Source organism: Drosophila bipectinata, chromosome 3R (genome assembly GCF_030179905.1).
Source record: "Drosophila bipectinata strain 14024-0381.07 chromosome 3R, DbipHiC1v2, whole genome shotgun sequence".
Lineage (NCBI taxonomy): Eukaryota > Metazoa > Arthropoda > Insecta > Diptera > Drosophilidae > Drosophila > Drosophila bipectinata.
The window spans coordinates 25,251,397-25,272,218 of NC_091739.1; the positions used below are offsets into that span (position 1 = coordinate 25,251,397).

General features: G+C 44.6%; 5 protein-coding genes across 11 annotated transcripts; 3 read left to right on the forward strand and 2 right to left on the reverse strand.

Annotated features, from left to right (window-relative positions):
• The first annotated feature begins 2,971 nt into the window (after nucleotides 1-2,971).
• Nucleotides 2,972-4,292, forward strand: Jhbp4 (Juvenile hormone binding protein 4). The gene is made up of 3 exons (XM_017236644.3): nucleotides 2,972-3,304; nucleotides 3,489-3,729; nucleotides 3,791-4,292. The coding sequence occupies exons 1-3, from the start codon at nucleotides 3,184-3,186 to the stop codon at nucleotides 4,227-4,229; spliced, it is 801 nt and encodes a 266-aa protein (XP_017092133.2). The 5' UTR covers nucleotides 2,972-3,183; the 3' UTR covers nucleotides 4,230-4,292.
• Jhbp5 (Juvenile hormone binding protein 5) lies at nucleotides 4,254-5,460 on the reverse strand. The gene is made up of 4 exons (XM_017236645.3): nucleotides 5,278-5,460; nucleotides 4,883-5,202; nucleotides 4,757-4,811; nucleotides 4,254-4,693 (listed from the first exon to the last, which is right to left on the reverse strand). Exons 1-4 carry the CDS (start codon nucleotides 5,375-5,377, stop codon nucleotides 4,383-4,385), a joined length of 786 nt encoding a protein of 261 aa, XP_017092134.2. The 5' UTR covers nucleotides 5,378-5,460; the 3' UTR covers nucleotides 4,254-4,382.
• A 298-nt stretch (nucleotides 5,461-5,758) lies between these two features.
• Nucleotides 5,759-8,877, reverse strand: IKKbeta (I-kappaB kinase beta). The gene is made up of 5 exons (XM_017236643.3): nucleotides 8,678-8,877; nucleotides 6,946-8,399; nucleotides 6,712-6,881; nucleotides 6,264-6,653; nucleotides 5,759-6,207 (listed from the first exon to the last, which is right to left on the reverse strand). Exons 1-5 carry the CDS (start codon nucleotides 8,784-8,786, stop codon nucleotides 6,177-6,179), a joined length of 2,154 nt encoding a protein of 717 aa, XP_017092132.3. The 5' UTR covers nucleotides 8,787-8,877; the 3' UTR covers nucleotides 5,759-6,176.
• A 260-nt stretch (nucleotides 8,878-9,137) lies between these two features.
• LOC108122011 (histone-arginine methyltransferase METTL23) lies at nucleotides 9,138-10,108 on the forward strand. The gene is made up of 2 exons (XM_017236433.3): nucleotides 9,138-9,401; nucleotides 9,460-10,108. The coding sequence occupies exons 1-2, from the start codon at nucleotides 9,255-9,257 to the stop codon at nucleotides 10,069-10,071; spliced, it is 759 nt and encodes a 252-aa protein (XP_017091922.2). The 5' UTR covers nucleotides 9,138-9,254; the 3' UTR covers nucleotides 10,072-10,108.
• A 583-nt stretch (nucleotides 10,109-10,691) lies between these two features.
• On the forward strand, nucleotides 10,692-20,817 carry msps (msps cytoskeleton-associated protein 5). Of its 7 annotated transcripts, none has more exons than XM_017236426.3 (17): nucleotides 10,693-11,018; nucleotides 12,023-12,774; nucleotides 12,831-12,904; nucleotides 12,965-13,284; nucleotides 13,340-14,215; nucleotides 14,359-16,031; nucleotides 16,089-16,326; nucleotides 16,383-16,900; nucleotides 17,395-17,490; nucleotides 17,715-18,128; nucleotides 18,184-18,373; nucleotides 18,434-18,687; nucleotides 18,747-19,077; nucleotides 19,136-19,312; nucleotides 19,371-19,512; nucleotides 19,602-19,819; nucleotides 19,875-20,817. In XM_017236426.3, the coding sequence occupies exons 2-17, from the start codon at nucleotides 12,086-12,088 to the stop codon at nucleotides 19,950-19,952; spliced, it is 6,288 nt and encodes a 2,095-aa protein (XP_017091915.2). In that variant the 5' UTR covers nucleotides 10,693-11,018; nucleotides 12,023-12,085; the 3' UTR covers nucleotides 19,953-20,817. The 7 variants fall into 7 exon arrangements, with proteins under 7 accessions (XP_070137972.1, XP_017091919.2, XP_017091920.2 ...); XM_017236427.3 differs by having other exon boundaries at nucleotides 19,605-19,819; XM_017236428.3 differs by having other exon boundaries at nucleotides 19,626-19,819.
• The last annotated feature ends 5 nt before the right edge of the window (nucleotides 20,818-20,822 follow it).

Genomic DNA, 20,822 nt, shown 5'->3' on the forward strand with positions numbered 1-20,822 from the left:
TTACAAATCAGGGATCCTAGATGCTTCGACCTAGACCAAAATATTGTAAGAATCGAGAAAATAAATTTTTGGTGGATTTTTGGCCAAAATCACCCTTTGAAAATTTTCGAAAAATTGGGTCAAATTTTAGTTTGTCAGGTTTTGATGGAAAATGATAGTTCTCGAAGATCTAAGATCGGGAAGGTATGACATTCGTCAATCGCATTATTATTGACAAAAATATACCATTTTTCCTAAAAAAAATCCATGGACCCCATGTTGACCAAGTTAAGATTTTTGGGTGGCTAAAATGCGAGATTTTTATATACCTTTTACTTAATATTTCAGCCAATTCGGATCGGATTTGTATAAGGAGTAGCCTTTACAAATCAGGGATCCTAGATGTTTCGACCTGGACCAAAATATTGTAAGAATCAAGAAAATAAATTTTTGGTGGATTTTTGGCCAAAATCATGATGTTACCCCTTTGAAAATTTTCGAAAAATTGGGTCAAATTTTAGTTGGCCATGTTTTGATTGAAAATTGTGGTCCTCGAAAATACAAGACTGGAAAGGTATAACATTCGATAATTAGATACATATTAGCTAAGATATGCAAATTTTCCCGATAAAAATCGAAGCAGAGAGACGTGTGACCAAGTTAATACCACAGTGGCTTAAGTGCTAAATTTTAAAATAAATAGCATTTCCCTTATCTTATAATTATTCCAATTTATTTAAGTTTTAAATCAAGTTTCAAAGATACTTTTTGTCTACCTTTTATTTCTCAGGCACTTTGGCGACACCTATGTATATATTTTTGGCTACATTCTACATGACGCAAAAAATACATGTAATCTACATGTGGTATGTAAATACCGGTACAATACTACTAATAAGTTATTTTTTAAAAAGCCTATTTTTTGTATGCAAAGTACATCCGTCGAGAGCCATAATTTAATGGGTTATATTAAACAAATAAATTTTTTTGGTAAAATTATTGTAATTAAAGTAGCCAAAATACAAGCCCTTTTCACAACAATCTTTTAGTCGGTCAATGGCAACTATTTCTGCAACCGAAATGTATATCTAAATTTGGCATTTAACGATAAAGTTAGAGGCATGATTTGAATTCCTAATGCAAATTGGAAAAAATACCCAATCGAAGCTATTGAACTTTTGGCTGGAATTGCACGTGACAAGGCCCAAATTGGACTGAAATAAACAATAAACGAGCGCTGTGGGAAAGCCGCTCGGGTTATTTGTTTTGTTTACTTTTATGACTTTGCAAAAAAAAAGTTTAAAAGAAACTACTGGATATGGTTGATTGCATCATTTGGAGTCGCCGATCTGAACCGACATCCGACAACTGCTATCAAAAAAAATATAATAAAAAGCTGCCAGCAAGGAATGTGCCAGCAAGTGTGAAAATAAACGCCAATAAAACATGGATCCAAACGAAAATAAACACTGTCCAAATAAAGAAAATGCAGTATCAGTTGTCGACTATTAAACTTGTTTGTTTAATGGTTAAAGAAAATAAAATGCTTGCAAATATACATATTAAACCAAAAGTTGCGCAATTGCAATTGGAGAGCAAGAGGAGGAGCAGGTTCGACAGCTGTTCGACTCCAATATCTGGTGGATTTCAAGTGATGGGCCCGTCGTTGAGGAAACAGCTACAATTAGAGATAACGCAATCCCCAGACGAAGATATTGCTATATCTTCAGTAATTTCCGCACGCGACTTTTTCAGCAAAAGAAACGAGGTGACCATGGAGATCGTAACGTGTACCTTCGCCTCAGTGTTATTGCCGCAACATTGGGAAACATGCAACATTGAAATGAGCCGCCCCCCGCGGGAGAAAGATTATTAGTCATATAACCGTTGAAGCCTAAATTTGCATATTTATGTTTTCGTAAACGGCGGCAATTAAGTAGCAGGGAAATGACAAATAAGGACTAGAGATGAAAACGTGAGAAAAATTCCAAAAATGCTTTTTTTTACTTAAGTTTTTTTGTGGTTTTATAAATAAAATGTGGTTTTTATACATTAAAAATTATTTAATAAAAATATCCAAGTTTAAAGTTTAAAATCTTTATAACTTAGTCCTCTCTTCCAAAAAGCCTCACGTCCGGATCACTGGATCACCTCTAAAAACTAAATGGTAATTAAGGCGACTGCGTAACAGAAACTTGCAACCCAGAGTGCACGCGACAACCTCCCAAGCAAGGGGATGGGGAGTCAATGTAAACCTCCACGGCCCGAGACATTGGAGCACGAAACAGAGAAAACCGGACAACACCCGTGACAATGAAGTGGCAAGACAGCAATCCCAGCCAGAGCCATGTCTGCGTAATACCAGAAGTAGTCAACAGGTGAGCAACTTTGGGGGAATCTCGCTGGGACCCGCAATGGATGAAGGCTAGGGGGTATGGAGTTGGAGTAGTGGAGGGGCTTTTCTGTAGGTACACATGTTGGCGTGTATATGTGGCGCAACAACCATAAACATAAACAAGCTGAAATCGGTGGCGTTTACGCGTTGAACGAAAGTAAAATTAAAAAACAACATAAAAGTCCAAATTAAATAAAACAAATACCCACAACAAAGATATTCGGTCAAGTGGACCTGCTGTGCTTTACTCTTCCAAAATAAAAAGGAAAGGGAATCTTTGGAATGTCTGTGGTTGGATACTAAAACCTTAATTAATATACCTTGACATAAAACATTTTTTTAGCTGAACTTTTAAACAATCATTTTTGAACCCATAAGTTTTTTTAATAATATATCTACTTTATTTACATGTTAAACTTACTTAGAAAATTATTATTAAATGTAATATTATATAAAAATACAAAATTCCTTACTAAAGTAGTGTAAAAAACATTTTTTTTTAATTTCTTGTTTTCAGTCGGGAAGCGGGTAAGCGGGTGTAAACGGGTATGGGCGCCGGCTATTTAAAAAATTGCAGAATTCGTAACGCAAAAAAAAAAAATATAAAAAACTTGCTGTAAAAGCAACACACAAAAAACCAACTATTGTCATTGCCTTCGATGGTTTCGTCCGACATTTCTTTTGGCTGCCCCGGCACTTGGTCACAAGCCTTCGTCTTTAACGGTCGCGCATATCGGATCGAAAAGTTTTCAGGTGCCAAAGTTGGGTGTCTCCTCAAGGATCGAATAGCTTTTCAATTTTTTTAAAACATGTTTACATACTGGAAGTTGGCCATTAATTTGGTGGTTATCTTTGCGGTTTTCATAACACAAGGCTTCGGGGCCTATACGCGGGAGATAGTCAACGACAAGTTACCGCTGCAGGAAAGGCGTAAGTAGTACCGGATACGCCAAAAAGGACATATTTTCAATACTTTTTCGTTTTAATGATGTTTAAAAAGTAACGCCTTTGATAAATCAAAAATTTTACAAAACTATAAGGTGTTAACTTTGTATTCAACCATTTAAAAATAAATGAAAAAGAAAACATACTTCTACAAATCCTGATATTGCAGCTCCTTGGCTGCAGACCTGCAAGCGCTCTAATCCCAACGAGAACAAATGCTTCCGCCAACTTTTCGAAGGATGCTTTCCAGCACTGGCCGCTGGAATCCCCGAGATTGGAGTGAAAAGCTTCGAGCCTCTAAATATTGATCAGGTGTCCGTCTCGAAAGGAAGTGGTAACCTGGTGCTATCCGGGGGCTTCCAAAACCTGGTCATTCGTGGACCATCCAATGCAACTGTGAAGCGGGCCAAGTGAGAAACAAAAATAAATAATAAAATAAATATTTAATTTTAAAATACAAATTTTCTTTAGCTTGGATCTGGACCGCCGCCTGCTAAACTTTGAGTTGGAACTACCGAAGCTGCGAATCCGGGCCAAGTACAATCTGAAAGGAAACATTCTACTGCTGCCTTTGGTCGGCAGCGGAGACGTGGCCATGGCACTGAAAAATGTCCACACCACCGTCTACACAAGGATCTCATTAAGAAACGATACCCAAACTGGTGATGAAATCATCCACATCGATGAGATGAAGGTGGGCTTCGAGGTGGGGGCCATGCGCATTCACCTGAAAAATCTATTCAATGGCAACGAGATCCTGGCAGCATCGATCAACTCCTTCCTTAACCAAAACGGCAAAGAGGTCATAGGCGAGCTGCGACCCGATTTAGAACTAGGATTGGCGGACATATTCCATGGGCTGTGGAACAACGTCTTCTCCAAAATGCCCACCAAGCTGTGGCTGGACTAATCTTGGCCAGTTGTCATCCTCCACTTGTGTATTAAATATATTCATAATTTATTTTGCCTTTAATTGTGTGCTTATGCCTAGGCTAATGTTTCTATTATGATTAAATGATTAAGATGAAATTAGTAGATATCCTGTATTTCCTTTATTGAGGACTTAGGCCTTGCCCTTGGGCAGGAGGTCGTCGTAGCTGAAAGCTGCAAACAACTTGTCGACGGAGGCTCTCAAAATGTCCACCAGAGCCTTGGTCATAAGCGGACGCACTTCCTCGGCCAGAGCCTTCCAGTTCTCGTTGAGGAATTGATTCATTCGTTCGCCCAGAGCCTTGTCCCCGTTAAACAGATTATCCAGATGAATCTCCACATCGGAAAGTTGATACTGGACATTCACATCTTTGATCTTGAGGTAATTGACTCCGTTATCCTTGTACTCTTGGCCAATAAGCTCAGTTTGCAATGTAATGTTTCCTTGTAATGAAAGGGTTTTGTAAGTTTTACGTCTAAGTAGTTGTAACTTAAAAAGTTACTCACTCAAGTCTATAGAGCAGTGTCCATCTCCCAGCAGCGGCATCATCATAATTTTACCCTAAAAACCACCATTGAACATTTAAAAATTAACACCTTGAGGTGTAAGGCCGTACTTTTATTTCTACTGACCTTAATGCTGTACTCCGACTCCATATGCAACTTGGGGAAGGTCAATGAAACGATGAACTTGAGCTTGGAGGGCTCCAATCGCAATTCATTGACGGTGTGCTTTGAGATTCCAGTTACCTTGACGTTCCTGTACGTAGAATGCAAGTAAATGGCACCCGAATCCTGATCCATCTTCACTTCTGGCACAATCAGAGGCTCCATTGGCGGTATATAGAGCTCTGGAATACCGCCCATAAGCTGGGGTCTCAGCGCCTCAAAAGATTCTCTGGCGCATTTGTTCAGATTTGGCGAATCGCGATGGCAGACTTTGAGGAAAGATGCTGCCAAGTTTGGAGATAATAATAACGAATATATAAACTTAATCGAGGAGCTGGGGTTCAATTGTTTTCACTTACGAATGCGTGCTGCTTTTTTAGCTGATGGTTTTGCCTCCAACCACTCCACCTGCATGGCCAATCCCAAGAGCAGCACTCCGAATAACCAAATTGTATCCATTCCGTATCCTTGGCAATCCTTATTTCTTGTTCAGTTTAGAGCACCGCTGGTGGCTGATGGCGATCGACTTGTGGTGCCTGTCCAGCTGTTTTGATTGCTTTTATAGTAAAGTCTGGATTTGGCAAAAGCTGACGCATTCTCGGTTCTGTCGCATATGCAATTTCTCGTGACATTGCAATCCTCAGCAGTTTATTTCCAACTGACCAAGCCAAGCTTTTTTCAGTTAACTTGGGTTCTATATAGAGTCGCTTATGTACAAGACAAATTTCACCAGTTAGCCAGAACATCCACCTTTGTTTTACGACTTTTTAGATCAATTTCATTATTAAATTAACTATTAGAAGCCAAACTCAGCATGACCCATTTAGTTTCTTGGTAGTATTTGAGGCAAAATATTTTTATTTTTTCATAAAAGGCACAAAGAAACGTTCGATTACAGCTACAAAAAAATATGTGGATACAAAATATGATTAATTTTATGACCATCTGGAAAACAGACGTAACGCAAATGAAATAAAACTTTAAAAGTATTTTCACGTTCACGGTTGCAGAGTTTGTTCCTCGTTTGACTTTCAACAAAAAATAAAAACAAATTTGTGAAAAATCTTCTGTTTTGAACAGCAAAACAAAGGGAAATTAAAACGATTTCAACATCTTAACTTGTCAGACTAAATATGCGGACTAACTTCTCCAACTAAATTAAAAAATTATAAAAATATCAATAACAAAACGAAAACTAATTCAATAAGTTGGATTGGGTGAACGGCGCATCTTTGCTGATCAAGTGAAGTATGTGTAGCTACGAGTCGGTTTCCATTTCTTGGCATATCCTGCAAGATTAAAAAATCATTAGATGCAATACATTAAGGATTAAAAATTCACTTACGTATTCATAATTTGATGTGCCTTGTCAATCAAAATGAGCGTAGATGCGTCATAAGGCAAGGAAGTAGGCCCTTGTGAACTCATAGACATCTCCCCCATCGCATCGGTCAGCTGTTGCATCGGCGCTCTACCGTTTTCCGATGCGGATCTTAACATATTTACATGCATTTTGAAGATATCGTTTTGAATATCCTCAAATTTTTTCTTGGCTATAGGGACGGTTTTTTGGTTTCGTTTAAAAAAGAAATGCAATTTATCAATATTTTGGGAGTACGACAACACAGATCCCTCATCATAAAACTTGGAGCGGTTGTTAGCGAACCCCATTGTATTATTTCTAAAATCGTTCAAACTTATTCCGTTTTGGAGATAGTTTCTTGAAAATCTGGAACTAAAAAGACGAAGTGATTAATATTAATACGTTTTCGAGAAAGAAAACATTAGCTTACACATTAAATACATCCTTCTCACTATACTCTTTGAGCAACTCCTTAGTTTCCTTTACTTTGTTGCGGGCCTGACGTAAGGCAGATTGAGAGTTTCCCTTGATCGATTCTGCGCTATCAGTAATGACCCGGTATGCCTCTGAAAGCTTTTCCCACTCAGCCACGTCTTCGAGCTGAAAGAGATAAAAATTATTTATTAAAAAGTATTTATTTGGAATTAGTCGATGATTGACAAACCTTAGTGATAAGTTCATTTTGTACATGAGTGCGCAGTTTCTGAATCTGATTGTATGCATGTGTGGTAACAATAATTTCGTCCATTATACTGTCGCTACATGGGTTTGAGAGAATTTCGTCTTCCAGAGAGAGCGCATGCTCATAGAGACCTCGCAGAAAAGTTTCCAGAACCTCCTGCTCATGACTAATTGTGTAATGAAAGTCTTTGGCCAGTCTCCTTGGTACCCATCGTTCCTTCGAATCGACTTTTTTGGACATGCATTTCTGCATTAACGGAGACACAATTGGCTCCGACACGTTGTATACGCTAGACTCGTTTATTTTGAAGACATACAGCATAACTGGGGGAGTGTTACGCTTGCGCGACTCCTTGCTGGTGTCGCACCATTCCGCTACATAGAGATCTATTGGTCTTGTACCCGGAGTCATATGTTTTACGGGATGAGAAGTAGGCAACACCACATACAACTCATTTCGAGAAATCCCCGTATCTCTTTCAATCTTAAGAATCAGATCAACCATGGTGGTTTGCTCTGTAATCTCATAAGCTAAACGCTTACAGCAGTTCATGGCGAAAATGGTAAGCACCTTGATTTGGAGCAGTTTGTCGAGAGATGCAAAGACAACTGGGACTTCTTGTTGTACTTCATCAGTTGCCATTTGGCCACGTCGCTTATAATCCTTGTCCAGGGCAATGCGTAGCCACTTTGTCAGCTCCACGGCAAAAGGTTCGGTAAGATGATGCTGTACAGGAAGCTGCTTCTGATTAACAAATCGGCTTGAATCCATTATGTCCTCAGTAATGGCAATACAATCAGACGGCTTGTTGATCAGATTAATAAGGATATTCTTGGGACTCTGATGCGGTATGAAGGGCAGCTCTCCAGTGGCCAATTCATAACCTATGATGCCCAGCGACCAATAGTCCACAGCCATGTTGTACACTCCTGACTCTACAACCTCCGGCGCAAAGTAATGCCGCGTACCGACCACGCTTTGCAGCATAGTCTTGTCTGGAGCCGGTCTGGCGAGCCCGAAGTCTGTGAGCTTGTAAACAATTTTACCATTCCCTGTTTTTTGAATAACTATGTTGTCCGGCTTCAAGTCGCGATGGCAGACCAAGCATTTTGAGTGCAAGAAATGCAAGGCCACTCGCATGGATCTCAGAATTTCACGCACCTCGAATTCCACCAAACCGTTGACGTTCTCCGGTTTATTGAGCTTTTTTCTCACATCGCCTCCGTTGCAGTATTCCAGCACGATGACCGGCAACTTTCCTATTCCATTGAGGTAGTCTAGAAAACCGGGATCCTCCTTGTCTAAGAGAACGCCTGCTACGATATTGGAAAGGTCCTGAAACTCCCTAGTCCAGTTTAATTCCTTAAGCCACCGTTCTTTGATTTTTATCTTTTGATCGGCACTCAGCGAGTCCACATCCTGGATATGCTTGGTAGCTGTAACGTAAATAAAAATAAAGTTAATTGAGCTACAATATCTGCGACGCAGAAGCTCGAAGCTGAGTCAGCCTTAATCTACAAGCTATCACATCCGCGGACCACACAAGCGTAGAACCTCGCGGGTGGCGCCCTATCAACGGTAGGAGGGAACTGCTTGCATCAGCCCAATTCCCAGAAACCGCCGCATTCACATACACACGGAAAAACATTTCCTTATATGTACATACATGCGCGTGAAAGTATCCGAAAAGTTGTTTATATGTACTTAAGCTTACCAATCTCCCTGCCAGAGATCTCGTGCCGCCAGTGGATGACCGCTCCGAATCCGCCTTGGCCCAGTTTTCCACAAAACTTCCAACTGCCCCAGGAGCGCCTAATGTCCATATTGTCTTATATTCACGCAGCACCCAGAAGACAACCGAAGAATCCCTCCATCTCGGAAAAACAAAATAGCGACCGATCGTTGGTGATGGGCGATATCTGGGTTCTTGCGCACTTGTCTCAGCGTTGATGGCATGGGCAGCACAAATGGGATATTTTACTTTGATTTATTTATAAATGTTAAATATTTTTAAAAACATTTACTTCCCAATTATAATTAATTAATAATAAAACAATATATAAACAAAACAATGTATAGTGCATATAAAATTAATTTTTTTAATGGAATCCCCCTTAACTATTTTAAAATTAATGTGCCCCTGCTCTTGCTTACCATCTCCAACGAAATCGATAAATTTATCGGCTTGCATCTCGCATCACAAATCAAACAGGTTGTAAACAAAACATTGAAGACAGCAAAAATTGCAATTGATCAGTGAAAAAAGCCACGACCGCGCATGTCGAGCTAAAATGCGTTTCCACATGAAGAACGGCAGCGAGGACAACGACATTGTGGCAGCCACAGCCACACCTGCAGCCACTGCCGAGCACATTCGCAAGTTTGTCTTCAGCGGTGGATCGGCTGGAGGGGAAAGACTTGAGATAAAGATACCAGAAGTAGGTTTTTGTTGTGTCCATGCATGCCAGGATATTAACTCAAGTGTCATCATTACAGCTGCTTCAGGGAGCATACTCCTTTTATACGTGGCCCTGCGCGCCAGTGCTGGCTCATTTTCTGTGGGAACGCCGCCAGTCTCTTGCTGGGAAGCGCATACTGGAACTTGGTAGTGGAACCGCATTGCCCGGAATCCTTGCTGCCAAGTGCCGTGCTCAGGTGGTGCTCACCGACAACTGCATCCTGCCCAAGTCTCTGGCCCATATACGAAAGTCCTGCCTCGCGAATCAGCTGCAGCCCGGCGTTGATATCGATGTGGTGGGCCTTAGTTGGGGTCTGCTTTTAAATAGCGTGTTTCGATTGCCCCCGCTCGACTTGATTATCGCCGCTGACTGCTTCTACGACCCAAGTGTTTTCGAGGACATTGTAGTAACTGTGGCATTCCTGCTGGAGCGAAACACAGGTGCCAAGTTTATATTTACATATCAAGAACGCAGTGCCGACTGGTCTATTGAAGCTTTACTCAAAAAGTGGAAACTACAAGCACTTCCAATCAGCATGGACGATATTGGCAAGGAATCGGGCGTAGATGTGATGGAGTTTATGGGCGGGCATACAATTCACCTTTTAGAGATTACCCGACTCGAGTCAACCTCAATAAATGCTATATAACCTTTATTCCCTAAGAATAATATAATTTGTTTGTCTTATAGTGTTTTTAAAGTTACCCATTCATTTTTTATAACATTTTCGTAACTTCAACTTATAAAACAACAAACAACTACATTTTCGCAGATGCAAAGTGCTGGGCTTGGTTCAGGAATTTGGGCATCGTGTCGCTGGATCCGACCACCATTTCGATTATCCTGTAACTTTTTCCGATCCGACCTCGAGGTTTTCAGAGTAGAAAAGTTTCTGCTACGGTCGCCTCTGTTAGCGCCCGTAAAACTTTATCAGTACTGTCAATCAGTACAAAATGGAAGAAAAACGCAGTTTTATATTTTCATTGGTTTAATTTTAATGTTAAAAAAATTTAGAGATTAATAAAACTGAATTTAATGAACACTTTTTTGCAACACTGCAATATTATAATATTGCAAAGAATTTTATTTTCAAATTTTGTCCATTTCCCCGCTCAAGTCTTCTGATTTTATAGAATTTATAGCTTATTTTTTTTGAAAATACCAAAATAACAAATTTTAAGCTCTTTTTTAAGCTTTTTTCCAGTGTGACCAGGTTTTCCAAATTGTCCAAGTTATCAACACTGACCAATAAATATAGCCAAATTTGATGTGAATATAGCCAACTTGTCAACACTACCGCTCAACTGCAAGCTGCAAATCCGACGGTTTTATTTATTTACCACACGCCACCCAAGAATATTCCGCGGCACTAAAGTTTCACCAAGAGCTAGTTATTGTTTATTTATTGTTGGTGCTGTCGCAGGCAGACGCGAGAAAGACCGTCGTTTTGTCAAAACGTGTTGGTGGCCTGTTTGCGTCGTGTGTGTGCTTGTGTGTGTGACGCCTGCGAAAAATCGAAGTTATTGCATTGCGCAGCCCTTCAGGCCAGCTGTCCGCCCCGCCGCCGTCCGTCAACCGCGGATCCGCATTCTGATGGTAAGTGTGGCGGAATGCACCAAAGTGCATCGAAATGCAGCCACTGGGAATTGTTTCGAGTTCGTTCCGGCTGTGGGGCGTTGTTTGCGGTTGTCTCCATTCGCGAAACGCTTCGCCTACTGTCTCAAGGGTAGCCCCAAGTTTGTTTCAAGTAGCAGTCACTGGAAATTAATAATAAGAGCTCCAATTATAGGCCAGGAGCAACTGTAATTGACGGCATTTTGTTGACGCACAGCCCCAAAGGAGGAACATTTGTTGTTGCGATCGATCCGTTAATTCGAACGGGAGAGGCGGAGCGTCGGTGTTTGTATGCCGAGAGAGCTATGAAAGAGCGACAAGAAACAGTGGCGCTGTGAGGTTTTGTTGTTATTTCAGGGGGTTGATGCCTGGTAGGTAGGTAGGAATGCTTGAATGGAAATCCGTCCCTTGCCCTGGGCCCGTGATTAACAAAGAACTCGGATTAGGCAGACTACTGGAGGCCCTTACCTAAATCAGTCACCGATGTGCGTGTGTGTCATGCTCGTTGTCGGTGGGAGGGCGGCAGGAGAAGCGGTAGGGTGATGAATACATATTGCGCGCGCTCTTCATTATTATTAGTTTTTGTCGCATGATATCACCCATCCTGGTGACAAGCCCATGAAGCCCACCTTTCCCCAAAAGTCGAACCTATTCGCACGCTCCTATTTTCCATTCTATTTCGGCACAAGTAACTGCACTAATGAAGCGCAATCTATATATGGACCGGTGTCTTGGCCGACCCATTTACTTTTTGTCGCCTTCACCTCCGTTGCCGGCCGCCGGCTGCCATCCGAACCGTAACGGGTGATTCCTTGGCCTCAGCTACAAGATTTCATCGACGATTAAGCTCAATTTCGAGACATTACGTTTGATAGCTCCTGACGACCAGTATAGTTCTGCTCCACTGGAGATCAGTCATGTTGTTAATTTTTTATAAAAATTCCCAGTAAATTTTGTATGTTTTCTCATTTGTATTTGTTCCAAAGAATGCTCATTGACCCAACTGAACGCGCCATAGACCACTGACTCAGATTCAAGACTAGACCGCGATGACCGAGGATACGGAGTACAAGAAGTTGCCGGTGGAGGAACGATGTGTGCACAAGCTGTGGAAGGCGCGAGTCGACGGCTACGAGGAGGCTGCCAAGATCTTTCGCGAACTAGACGATGAGAAGTCGCCAGAATGGTCCAAGTTCGCCGGACTCATCAAAAAGATGGTTGTCGACTCGAACGCCATGGCCCAGGAGAAGGGACTGGAAGCTGCGCTGATATTCGTTGAGAACAGCGGACTGGCCGGCCGGACTGTGGGCGATGTCATGACGGGCATTGTCCAGAAGTGCATTGCAGCTCCCAAGACTAAAACCAAGGAGCTCTCTGTCCAGGTGACTCTCATGTATGTGGAGATCGAAAAGCAGGATGCCGTGGTCGAGGAGCTGGTCAAGGGCATGGAGGCCAAGAACCCCAAAATCGTGTCTGCCTGCGTAGCGGCCACCACCCAGGCTCTGCGCGACTTTGGAAACAAGGTAATCAGTGTCAAGCCCCTCATCAAAAAGCTGGCCCCCCTGATGTCCGACCGCGACAAGGCGGTGCGAGATGAAGGAAAGCAGCTGGCTGTGGAAATCTACCGCTGGATCGGTGCAGCTATGAAACAACAGATCAGTACCCTGCCCCAGGTGACGCTCAAAGAGCTGGAGGACGAGTTCGACAAGCTCAAGGGCGAGAGGGCGGAGCCCTCGAGGTAGGTTTTATATTCCTTCCTATATAGTCCTTTATTCAAGATTTGTTCCACTCCAGATATCTAAAGTCGCAGCAGGAGAAGCAGGCAAAGTTGGCCGAAGTTGCAGCCGAAAACGAGGAGGCATACAACGGTAACCAACTCGGATATTGATATATTCTCGATCTCCAGCCCTAATCGTTTTGTAATGTAGAAGAAGATGGCGATGCCGGCGTCGAGGAAGTCGATCCCATGGATCTTATGGATCCCGTCGATATACTTTCCAAATTACCGAAGGACTTTTACGACAAACTGGAGGAGAAGAAGTGGACACTGCGTAAGGAGTCCCTCGAAGTTTTGGAGAAGCTTCTCACCGATCACCCCAAACTGGAGAACGGCGAGTACGGGGCCTTGGTCAGCGCCCTGAAAAAAGTCATCACCAAGGACTCGAACGTCGTGCTAGTCGCGATGGCGGGAAAGTGCCTCGCTCTGTTGGCCAAAGGTCTCGCCAAGCGATTCTCCACCTATGCATCGGTGAGTAGATACGATGACTAATACAACAAACGCGCATTAAATCGTTCCTTTGCAGGCTTGCGTGCCATCTCTCCTAGAAAAGTTCAAGGAGAAGAAACCAAATGTGGTTACTGCACTGCGCGAGGCTATCGATGCCATTTACCCATCCACGTCGTTGGAAGCTCAACAAGAATCCATTGTAGAGTCGCTTGCCAATAAAAATCCCAGTGTTAAGTCCGAGACAGCCCTCTTCCTGGCTAGAGCACTCACGCGCACGCAGCCAACGGCACTAAACAAGAAGCTCCTTAAGCTGCTGACCACCACTCTGGTGAAGACGCTAAACGAGCCCGATCCCACGGTCCGCGACAGCAGTGCCGAAGCTCTTGGCACCTTAATGAAGCTGATGGGCGAAAAGGCAGTGGCTCCGTTGCTGACAGACATAGATGCCCTCAAAATGGGAAAGATCAAAGAATGTCACGACAAGGCGGAGATCAAGATAAAGGTTGCTGGCTTAAAAAAGGAGGCTCGGCCTGCATCAGCGCCCCCGGCAAAGGCTGCTGCTCCAGCAAGGGCTGCAGCCGGCAGTGTGGAGCCGAAGCCTGTAACTCGACCCGCCACCACAGGGGCACGCAAAGTGCTAAAGAAACCCGCGGGCCCATCTGGCGGTAGTGCGTCCTCCTCTGGAACAGTCGCAGCTTCCAAAGGATCAGGCAAAGCGCTGGCCACTGAGAGGGAACTGGCACCCGAAGAGGTCCAGGCCAAGGCTGAAGAAATTCTGCCAGCCGACATTCTCAGTGGTCTCGTGGACTCTAACTGGAAGAATCGTCTTGCGTCTGTGGAGCAACTATTGGGTGATATCACCAGTTACGATGCCAAGCAGGCGGGGATATCACAAGTATTGATTCGTACCATCAGCGGTCGCAAACCTGGACTCAAGGAGATGAACTTTCAGGTAAGATAAGCCAGTTGGTATGGAATCTATACCCATGTCTTTCTGTCTGCAGAGTTTTTAGACAGATTAGGACCATTTTAAGAACCAAACCGGTTTTCCATATTGAGATATCTCAACTTATGCGGTGATTTAATTATTTTCAGGTACTCAAGTTTAAATTGGACGTTATTCGCAGTGTGGCTGAAAGCTATCCACTGACCACAACAACTGTGGACCAGGTGATTAACGAAATAACCGAGAAACTAGCCGACGCCAAAAATGGCACCGCAGCAGCCGATGTCCTCACCGCTTTTGCCGAAGCCACCAAACTGGAGTACGTGGTGGGCAAAGTGCTAACCTTCGCCTTTGAACAAAAGTCCCCCAAAGTCCAGTCAGAGGCGTTCAATTGGGTCAACAAGTCCATCACTGAGTTCGGCTTCCAGCTGCAACCCAAAACTCTGATAGAGGATGTACGGAAGGGTGTTCAGAGCACAAATCCTACGGTACGTGGCGCTGCCATCCAACTGGTGGGCACTATGGCCATGTACATGGGCAATGCTCTGATGATGTTCTTCGACAGCGAGAAGCCAGCTCTGAAGTCTCAGATTCAGGTCGAGTTCGACAAGAATGTGGGCGAGAAACCGCCAAAGCCTGTGCGTGGCGTTCAGAAAACTAGTGGAGGCGGTGCCAGCAACTCCGCGGAGAATGAAGAGGAGGAAGGCGGTGCCGCCGAGGAGGAGACCATCAACATAACGGATCTTTTGCCGCGCGTGGATATTGCTCCACAAATCACGGAGAGCCTGCTTAAGGAAATGTCGGACAAGGACTGGAAGACTCGCAATGAAGGGCTTACGAAGCTGCAGGCGATCATCTCCGAGGCGCGCTTGATCAAACCTAGCATTGGTGACTTGGCCCCAGCATTGGCGCATCGCCTAGTGGACTCCAATGCGAAGATTGCGCAAACGGCGCTCTCCATTTGCGAGCAGCTGGCCACAGCTATGGGAGCTGGCTGCCGGAGCTATGTGCGCACTCTCTTCCCGGGATTCCTGCACGCTTTGGGAGACAACAAGAGCTTCGTGCGGGCCGCCGCCCTGAACTGCATCAACTGCTTCGGGGAGAAGGGCGGCTACAAGGAATTCTTCGAAGCGGAGATGATTGCCGATGCCCTCAAGGGGGGTTCGCCAGCTCTGAAGAGTGAGCTGTATGCCTGGCTGGCGGATAAGCTGCCTGGGCTGCCACCAAAGTCAGTGTCCAAGGAGGACCTGCATGCAATAGTGCCGCATCTGTATGCGCATATCTGCGATCGCAACGCGGACGTGCGCAAGAACGCAAACGAGGCTGTTCTGGGCATCATGATCCACCTGGGCTACGAAGCCCTGGTGCGAGCTCTGGATAAACAAAAGCCCGCATCGAAGAAAGACATTTCGGCTGCCCTGGATAAGGCGCGGCCTAATCTTCCAGTCAAGCCCCTACCCAAGGGCAAGCAGCAGGCTCCGATTGCCGAGGAGCCCAAGGCTAAGACAGTCCGCGGCGGAGGTGGCAGCGCCGGCAGTGGGGCAGCTGGAGGCATACCAAAGAGTTCTTCAGCGCGATCGGCCGGTGGTCAGGACAAACAGCCGGCACCGACGCGCAAGAAGGACGAGGACATCGACACATCCCCGCTACTGGCGATAAATAATGCAAAGAACCAGCGTCTGCTGGATGAGCAGAAAATGAAGGTGATCAAGTGGAACTTTACGTCACCGCGCGATGAGTTATACGATATACTGCGGGAGCAAATGACGGTCGCGAATGTCAACAAGGCTCTGTTGGCCAACATGTTCCACGACGATTTTCGGTAAGATTGCACTTTTAAGACTCAAACTTCATTAATTAATCCTTACCTTTCGTCTAGCTATCACTTAAAGGTCATTGAGCAGTTGAGCGAGGATCTGGCTGAGAACAGCAAGGGCTTGATTTGCAATCTGGACCTGATACTGAAATGGCTGACTCTGCGTTTCTACGATACGAACCCTTCTGTGCTGATTAAGGGTCTCGACTATCTGGATCAGGTCTTCCAGATGCTCATCGACATTGAGTACATCCTGGCCGAAAACGAAGGCAGCTCCTTTGTGCCCCATCTGCTGATGAAGGTGAGTTTTGTGGAAGTACGCGCGTGTCCAGAATGATGTAAATATTCCTCTTATAGATTGGAGACCCCAAAGATGCCGTTAGGAATGGGGTGCGGCGGGTGTTGCGTCAAGTTATCCTGGTCTTCCCCTTCGCAAAGGTCTTTGGCTATGTGATGGAAGGCCTCAAGTCAAAGAACGCTCGCCAACGAACCGAGTGCCTGGACGAGCTGACCTTCCTGATCGAATCGTATGGCATGAACATATGCCCTCCGGCAGCGGTGCGAGAGATTGCTCGCCAGATCTCCGATCGAGACAACTCTGTGCGCAGCGCCGCCCTTAACTGCGTCGTGCAAATATTCTTCATTGCCGGCGAAAAGACCTACAAGATGATCGGCCAGCTGAACGAAAAAGATCTGTCCATGCTGGACGAACGCATCAAGCGGACTAAAAAGACGAAGAAACCCGATCCTCCTGCCGCCGAGGTCCAGCGGCCCAGCACGACTAGATCAGCGGCCGTTCCACAGCAGGACAGCATTGAGATCGAGGATGCAGTGGTGGGCAATGGGTGTGATGAGCTACCGCTGGACGAAGAGGGGTAAGTGTACGGGGTGGGACTGGTCTAAATCTAAAGCTATATCCTAAGACCTATAGCCTCCCAATCCAAATACCCAGCTTGGTGAGTGCCCTGATCGAACGAGGGTTGGAAACTACTGCCGGCTTGTACCAACGCAGAGTTCAAGAGGGTTCAAGACCATCAAAAAGGCCCATTGGAAGAAACCCAAAGAGCTGCAATGAGAAGCATTTGTGACCCGTCTTTCTTTTAAATTTATTTTTTTTTTTATTTGTACATTGTAGAAGTGCTAAATATACCAAATTCCCAGTAGCCATAAGGTCAAGAACTGATTATTTTTTAAGGAATTAAGAATCTGCTAAAAGGATAGAGGGTTGAGAAAGTTATAATTCTGGATACTTCGATGCAAGAACGATTTCCTCCAGTGGTTTCCAACCTCGGATATATATCCAGCACCCATTACTTTTGTTTACCCTGTTGATTTCTGTTGATTTTGGTTTTATTTCTTACCCACTCAGTTCCCAGCGGGCGTTGAATGCGCGTGGGCAGAGCAACCTGGCGGAGCGGAGTGCCACGAACGTGGTAAACTACTTGAACTCCCTGACTCGGCAGGCGTAATGTGGCTTTCTTTTTTTTACTTTGTGTTGTTTTGTTATTGTTTGTTGTTTTTGTGCTGCTTGCTGTCGTGTGTTTTTGTTTGTCGAAGTCGCCTATGCCCCTCCCGGCAGTCCTATTGGGACAGTCCTCTGCTTTGCATGTCACTAGTTCAGTTGTGTTTTCCATGTTGGGCTAACGTTTTTCGTTTTTTTATGCTTCTCAATTAAAAACACATTCGCAGGACTTTCGATCAGGCGCCATCGTCGCAACTGCTCCTTTTACAACAGCAACTGGCTCAACTACAGCAGCAGGCCCAGCTGCAGAAGCCCAGCGGTCCTTTCGGGCTGGACTCGCAGGTGATTAGTGAGATTGAAAAGGATTGGGTCCGTGTGGATCACATGGAACTGAAAACGGTGACGAATGTGGACATCTCACCGTTGGACGAGCCTATTAAAATTAAGCCCGTTGCCGGCGGAGTGCAGTATCCTCAGGATAAGTTCGATCGACTCATTTCGTGTCAGCATTACCTACAGCAGACCATGACCACATCACCCTCCTCCGCTGGAGGTGTAGCTAGTGGTATCTCGCCCTACCGCAGTCCCTTGCGCCTGCAGCTTCACCAACCGCCTCAGCAAGTGGATAACAATATACCGAAGTAAGTATGCTTAGCCCTTTTGTTTCGCAGTCTCTGAAATATTGTTTCTCTGCAGCCTGGCCGATGTCCTGCCCAAGCATGATCCGCAACTGATCAAGGTCATCAAGTCGGTCAGCAGCACGGACACCTTGAAGGCACGTGCGGCCATAAATGAACTGGCCGCCATCATTGAATCTCCTGAAAAGCAAGCCGTGCTTCGGGACTACGAAGAAATATTCATACAGAATGTGCTGGCACAGTTAAAGGTACATTTCTTTAAAGTTAAACCCTATTACTTTCACTGATGGAATGATTTCCCGTTTCAGAATCTCTCTCAGATGCCTTCGGCCCAGTCTGTGGTTGTTTACCAGCCGCTGTTGTCCATTTTATACACCTTTTTCCATGCCAACATTCTGGGCAAAACGTTGAGCGTTGCCTGCATTAAAAATCTCATGTCATCTCTGCTGAATCTAATGGCTGATCCCAAGTTGGCCGTGGGCGATGACAGTCAATACAACAAGGTTATTAATGGTATTTGCCTTAAAGTTCTGGACAAAGTGGACTTTACGAATTTAAACTGGTCAGTCATAGAAATCTTAAAACTATTAAGTAGTTCTAATCAAGGTCTTATTCCTACAGTGCTCTTATTCGATTGCTGCGCGAGACTTGCCCAGAAGCGAAGCTTCCAAAGTTCACAGATCTTCTAATGAAATGCATCTGGCGGAATGTTAAAATGCTGCCGGAGCGCAGCAATGAGCTGAACTACGATGCTGTCATATTGGAAGTCCACGAGTTCATGCTGGCCCTACCTAGCACCTGGTGGCAGAACCGTCCCTCTGATACCCCTATGCGCACCATCAAGACTATTCTGCACAACATGGCTAAGGTGAAGGGAAATGCCATCCTCCAGCATCTCAACCAGATACCCACACATTCGGAGCTTCACACGTATCTGATACGCATCCTTAAGGTTTGTTGTTGAACACCTTATTGATGATTTTTCATTAACCTCCAAATCTTTGATACAGAATTTCCAAAAGGAGGGATCTATACCGGCCTCCGGAGCACCATCACCACAAAGAGCCAAGGAGATTGCCTCTAAGCGTATTTCGCACCAGGCTCACGACACAGTATCCCAGATCTTCAAGCTAATCGCTGACAAAGACACAAAGCAGCAGGGTCTCCAAAAGCTCTACGACTTCAAGGTTTGTCCTGTGTGTGTTTTGCGAGCTAGAGACCCCAATATAAAGTACATTTTTGCAGAAGCAAAACCCTGAAGTTGACCTGAGCCACTTCCTGCAAGGTTCCAGTGCCCATTTCCGCAAGTACATCGAGGAGGGGCTGGCCGAAATTGAACGTAGTCACCAAGGCGATACAGCCACAAAGGGGCCCGATAATCGTACAGGTAAGAGCGGCTCATAGATCACTTAACACCCCGAATGCATCTACTAACCCCACGCACACGAACTTACATTTGTACGCGATCCACTGCAGCAGCTACCCGTTCTTATCTCACAGATGCCACCAACCACGATGCCGACTTCTGGATGGACCGTCTGCAGTACCATCTGAATGGGGGCTACGGGGTTGGCAAGTATTCCTCCGACCGTTCTGCAGATGATGGCTCCCACATGCTGGACAACAAGGTGGCTGACGAGAATCTCTGCCTCAACTCAATGAACTCCCAGAAGGGAGCTTCGCTCATGCGGGATGTGAGTTGATAGAAGAGTGTTCTTAGGTGAATATCTAAAGTTGTTTTCGTTCCAGAAGCGGGATATGTCGCCGAATCGGTTGCAGCACCTCCAGGCCAAGTTGGCCCAAATCAAGAAGGAGAATCACGTCTAATCACTTCTGCAAATCCTAAGCTTTACATATAAGAGATACGGATACTGAAACAGAAACAGACAATGACTCCCCAACATTAAACGAGCAAGGCCTCGTATACTACATGATCATTTATTATTTAACATTAGTTGTATGCTTTTCAAGTCGGCACATATATATAAATATTTACGTAAATAATGTTTAGTAACAGGAGCGGAAGCAAGTGTCGAAAGCTGATTAACAACAGTAACAATAATTAACAGATCACACTATCACTACTATGCCTACTCCAAACTATGTATTGTACTTGTTCTAATATAACAATTGATCGGCCTAATGTATTAGCACTGAGTTGTGTTCCATTGGCCCAGCTGAGATTGAGATATAGATCCTGATTTACCCTGTAAATGTGACTGTGACTGAGACCGGGTTCCATTTTAGATCGCTTGTTAGTTTGAATTATTATCAGCAGCAGCAGCAGAGTGTTAAAGGTTTGTGTTTTGCATCGCTCTCTGCTAGGATCGCTAGGATCGATTCTTGTTATGTCTGGTTATGTTTTCCATCCTCGACACGCCTCCCAATTGTTTCAAGCCAAGCGTGCGGCTCAGTGCGCGCTAAAAACTCTAATTTATACTCGTATTAGCTAACCGTAGTTTTTAAAAACCAAATAGCAGTTACCCGTAACTTTTGTTTAGTTTAAGACCCATTCAGTTTTATCTTCACACACCCCCCACTCACACCCGCACGCACCCACACAAATACACACTGATTTTAAAGCAGCTAGCACGCAGGACACACTGGATAACAAACACAGTAGACACGCGAGCGTATTTTTGTAACATCCTCATGAACTATATGCGAAAATAAATGTTATATTTATAATTCAGCTAC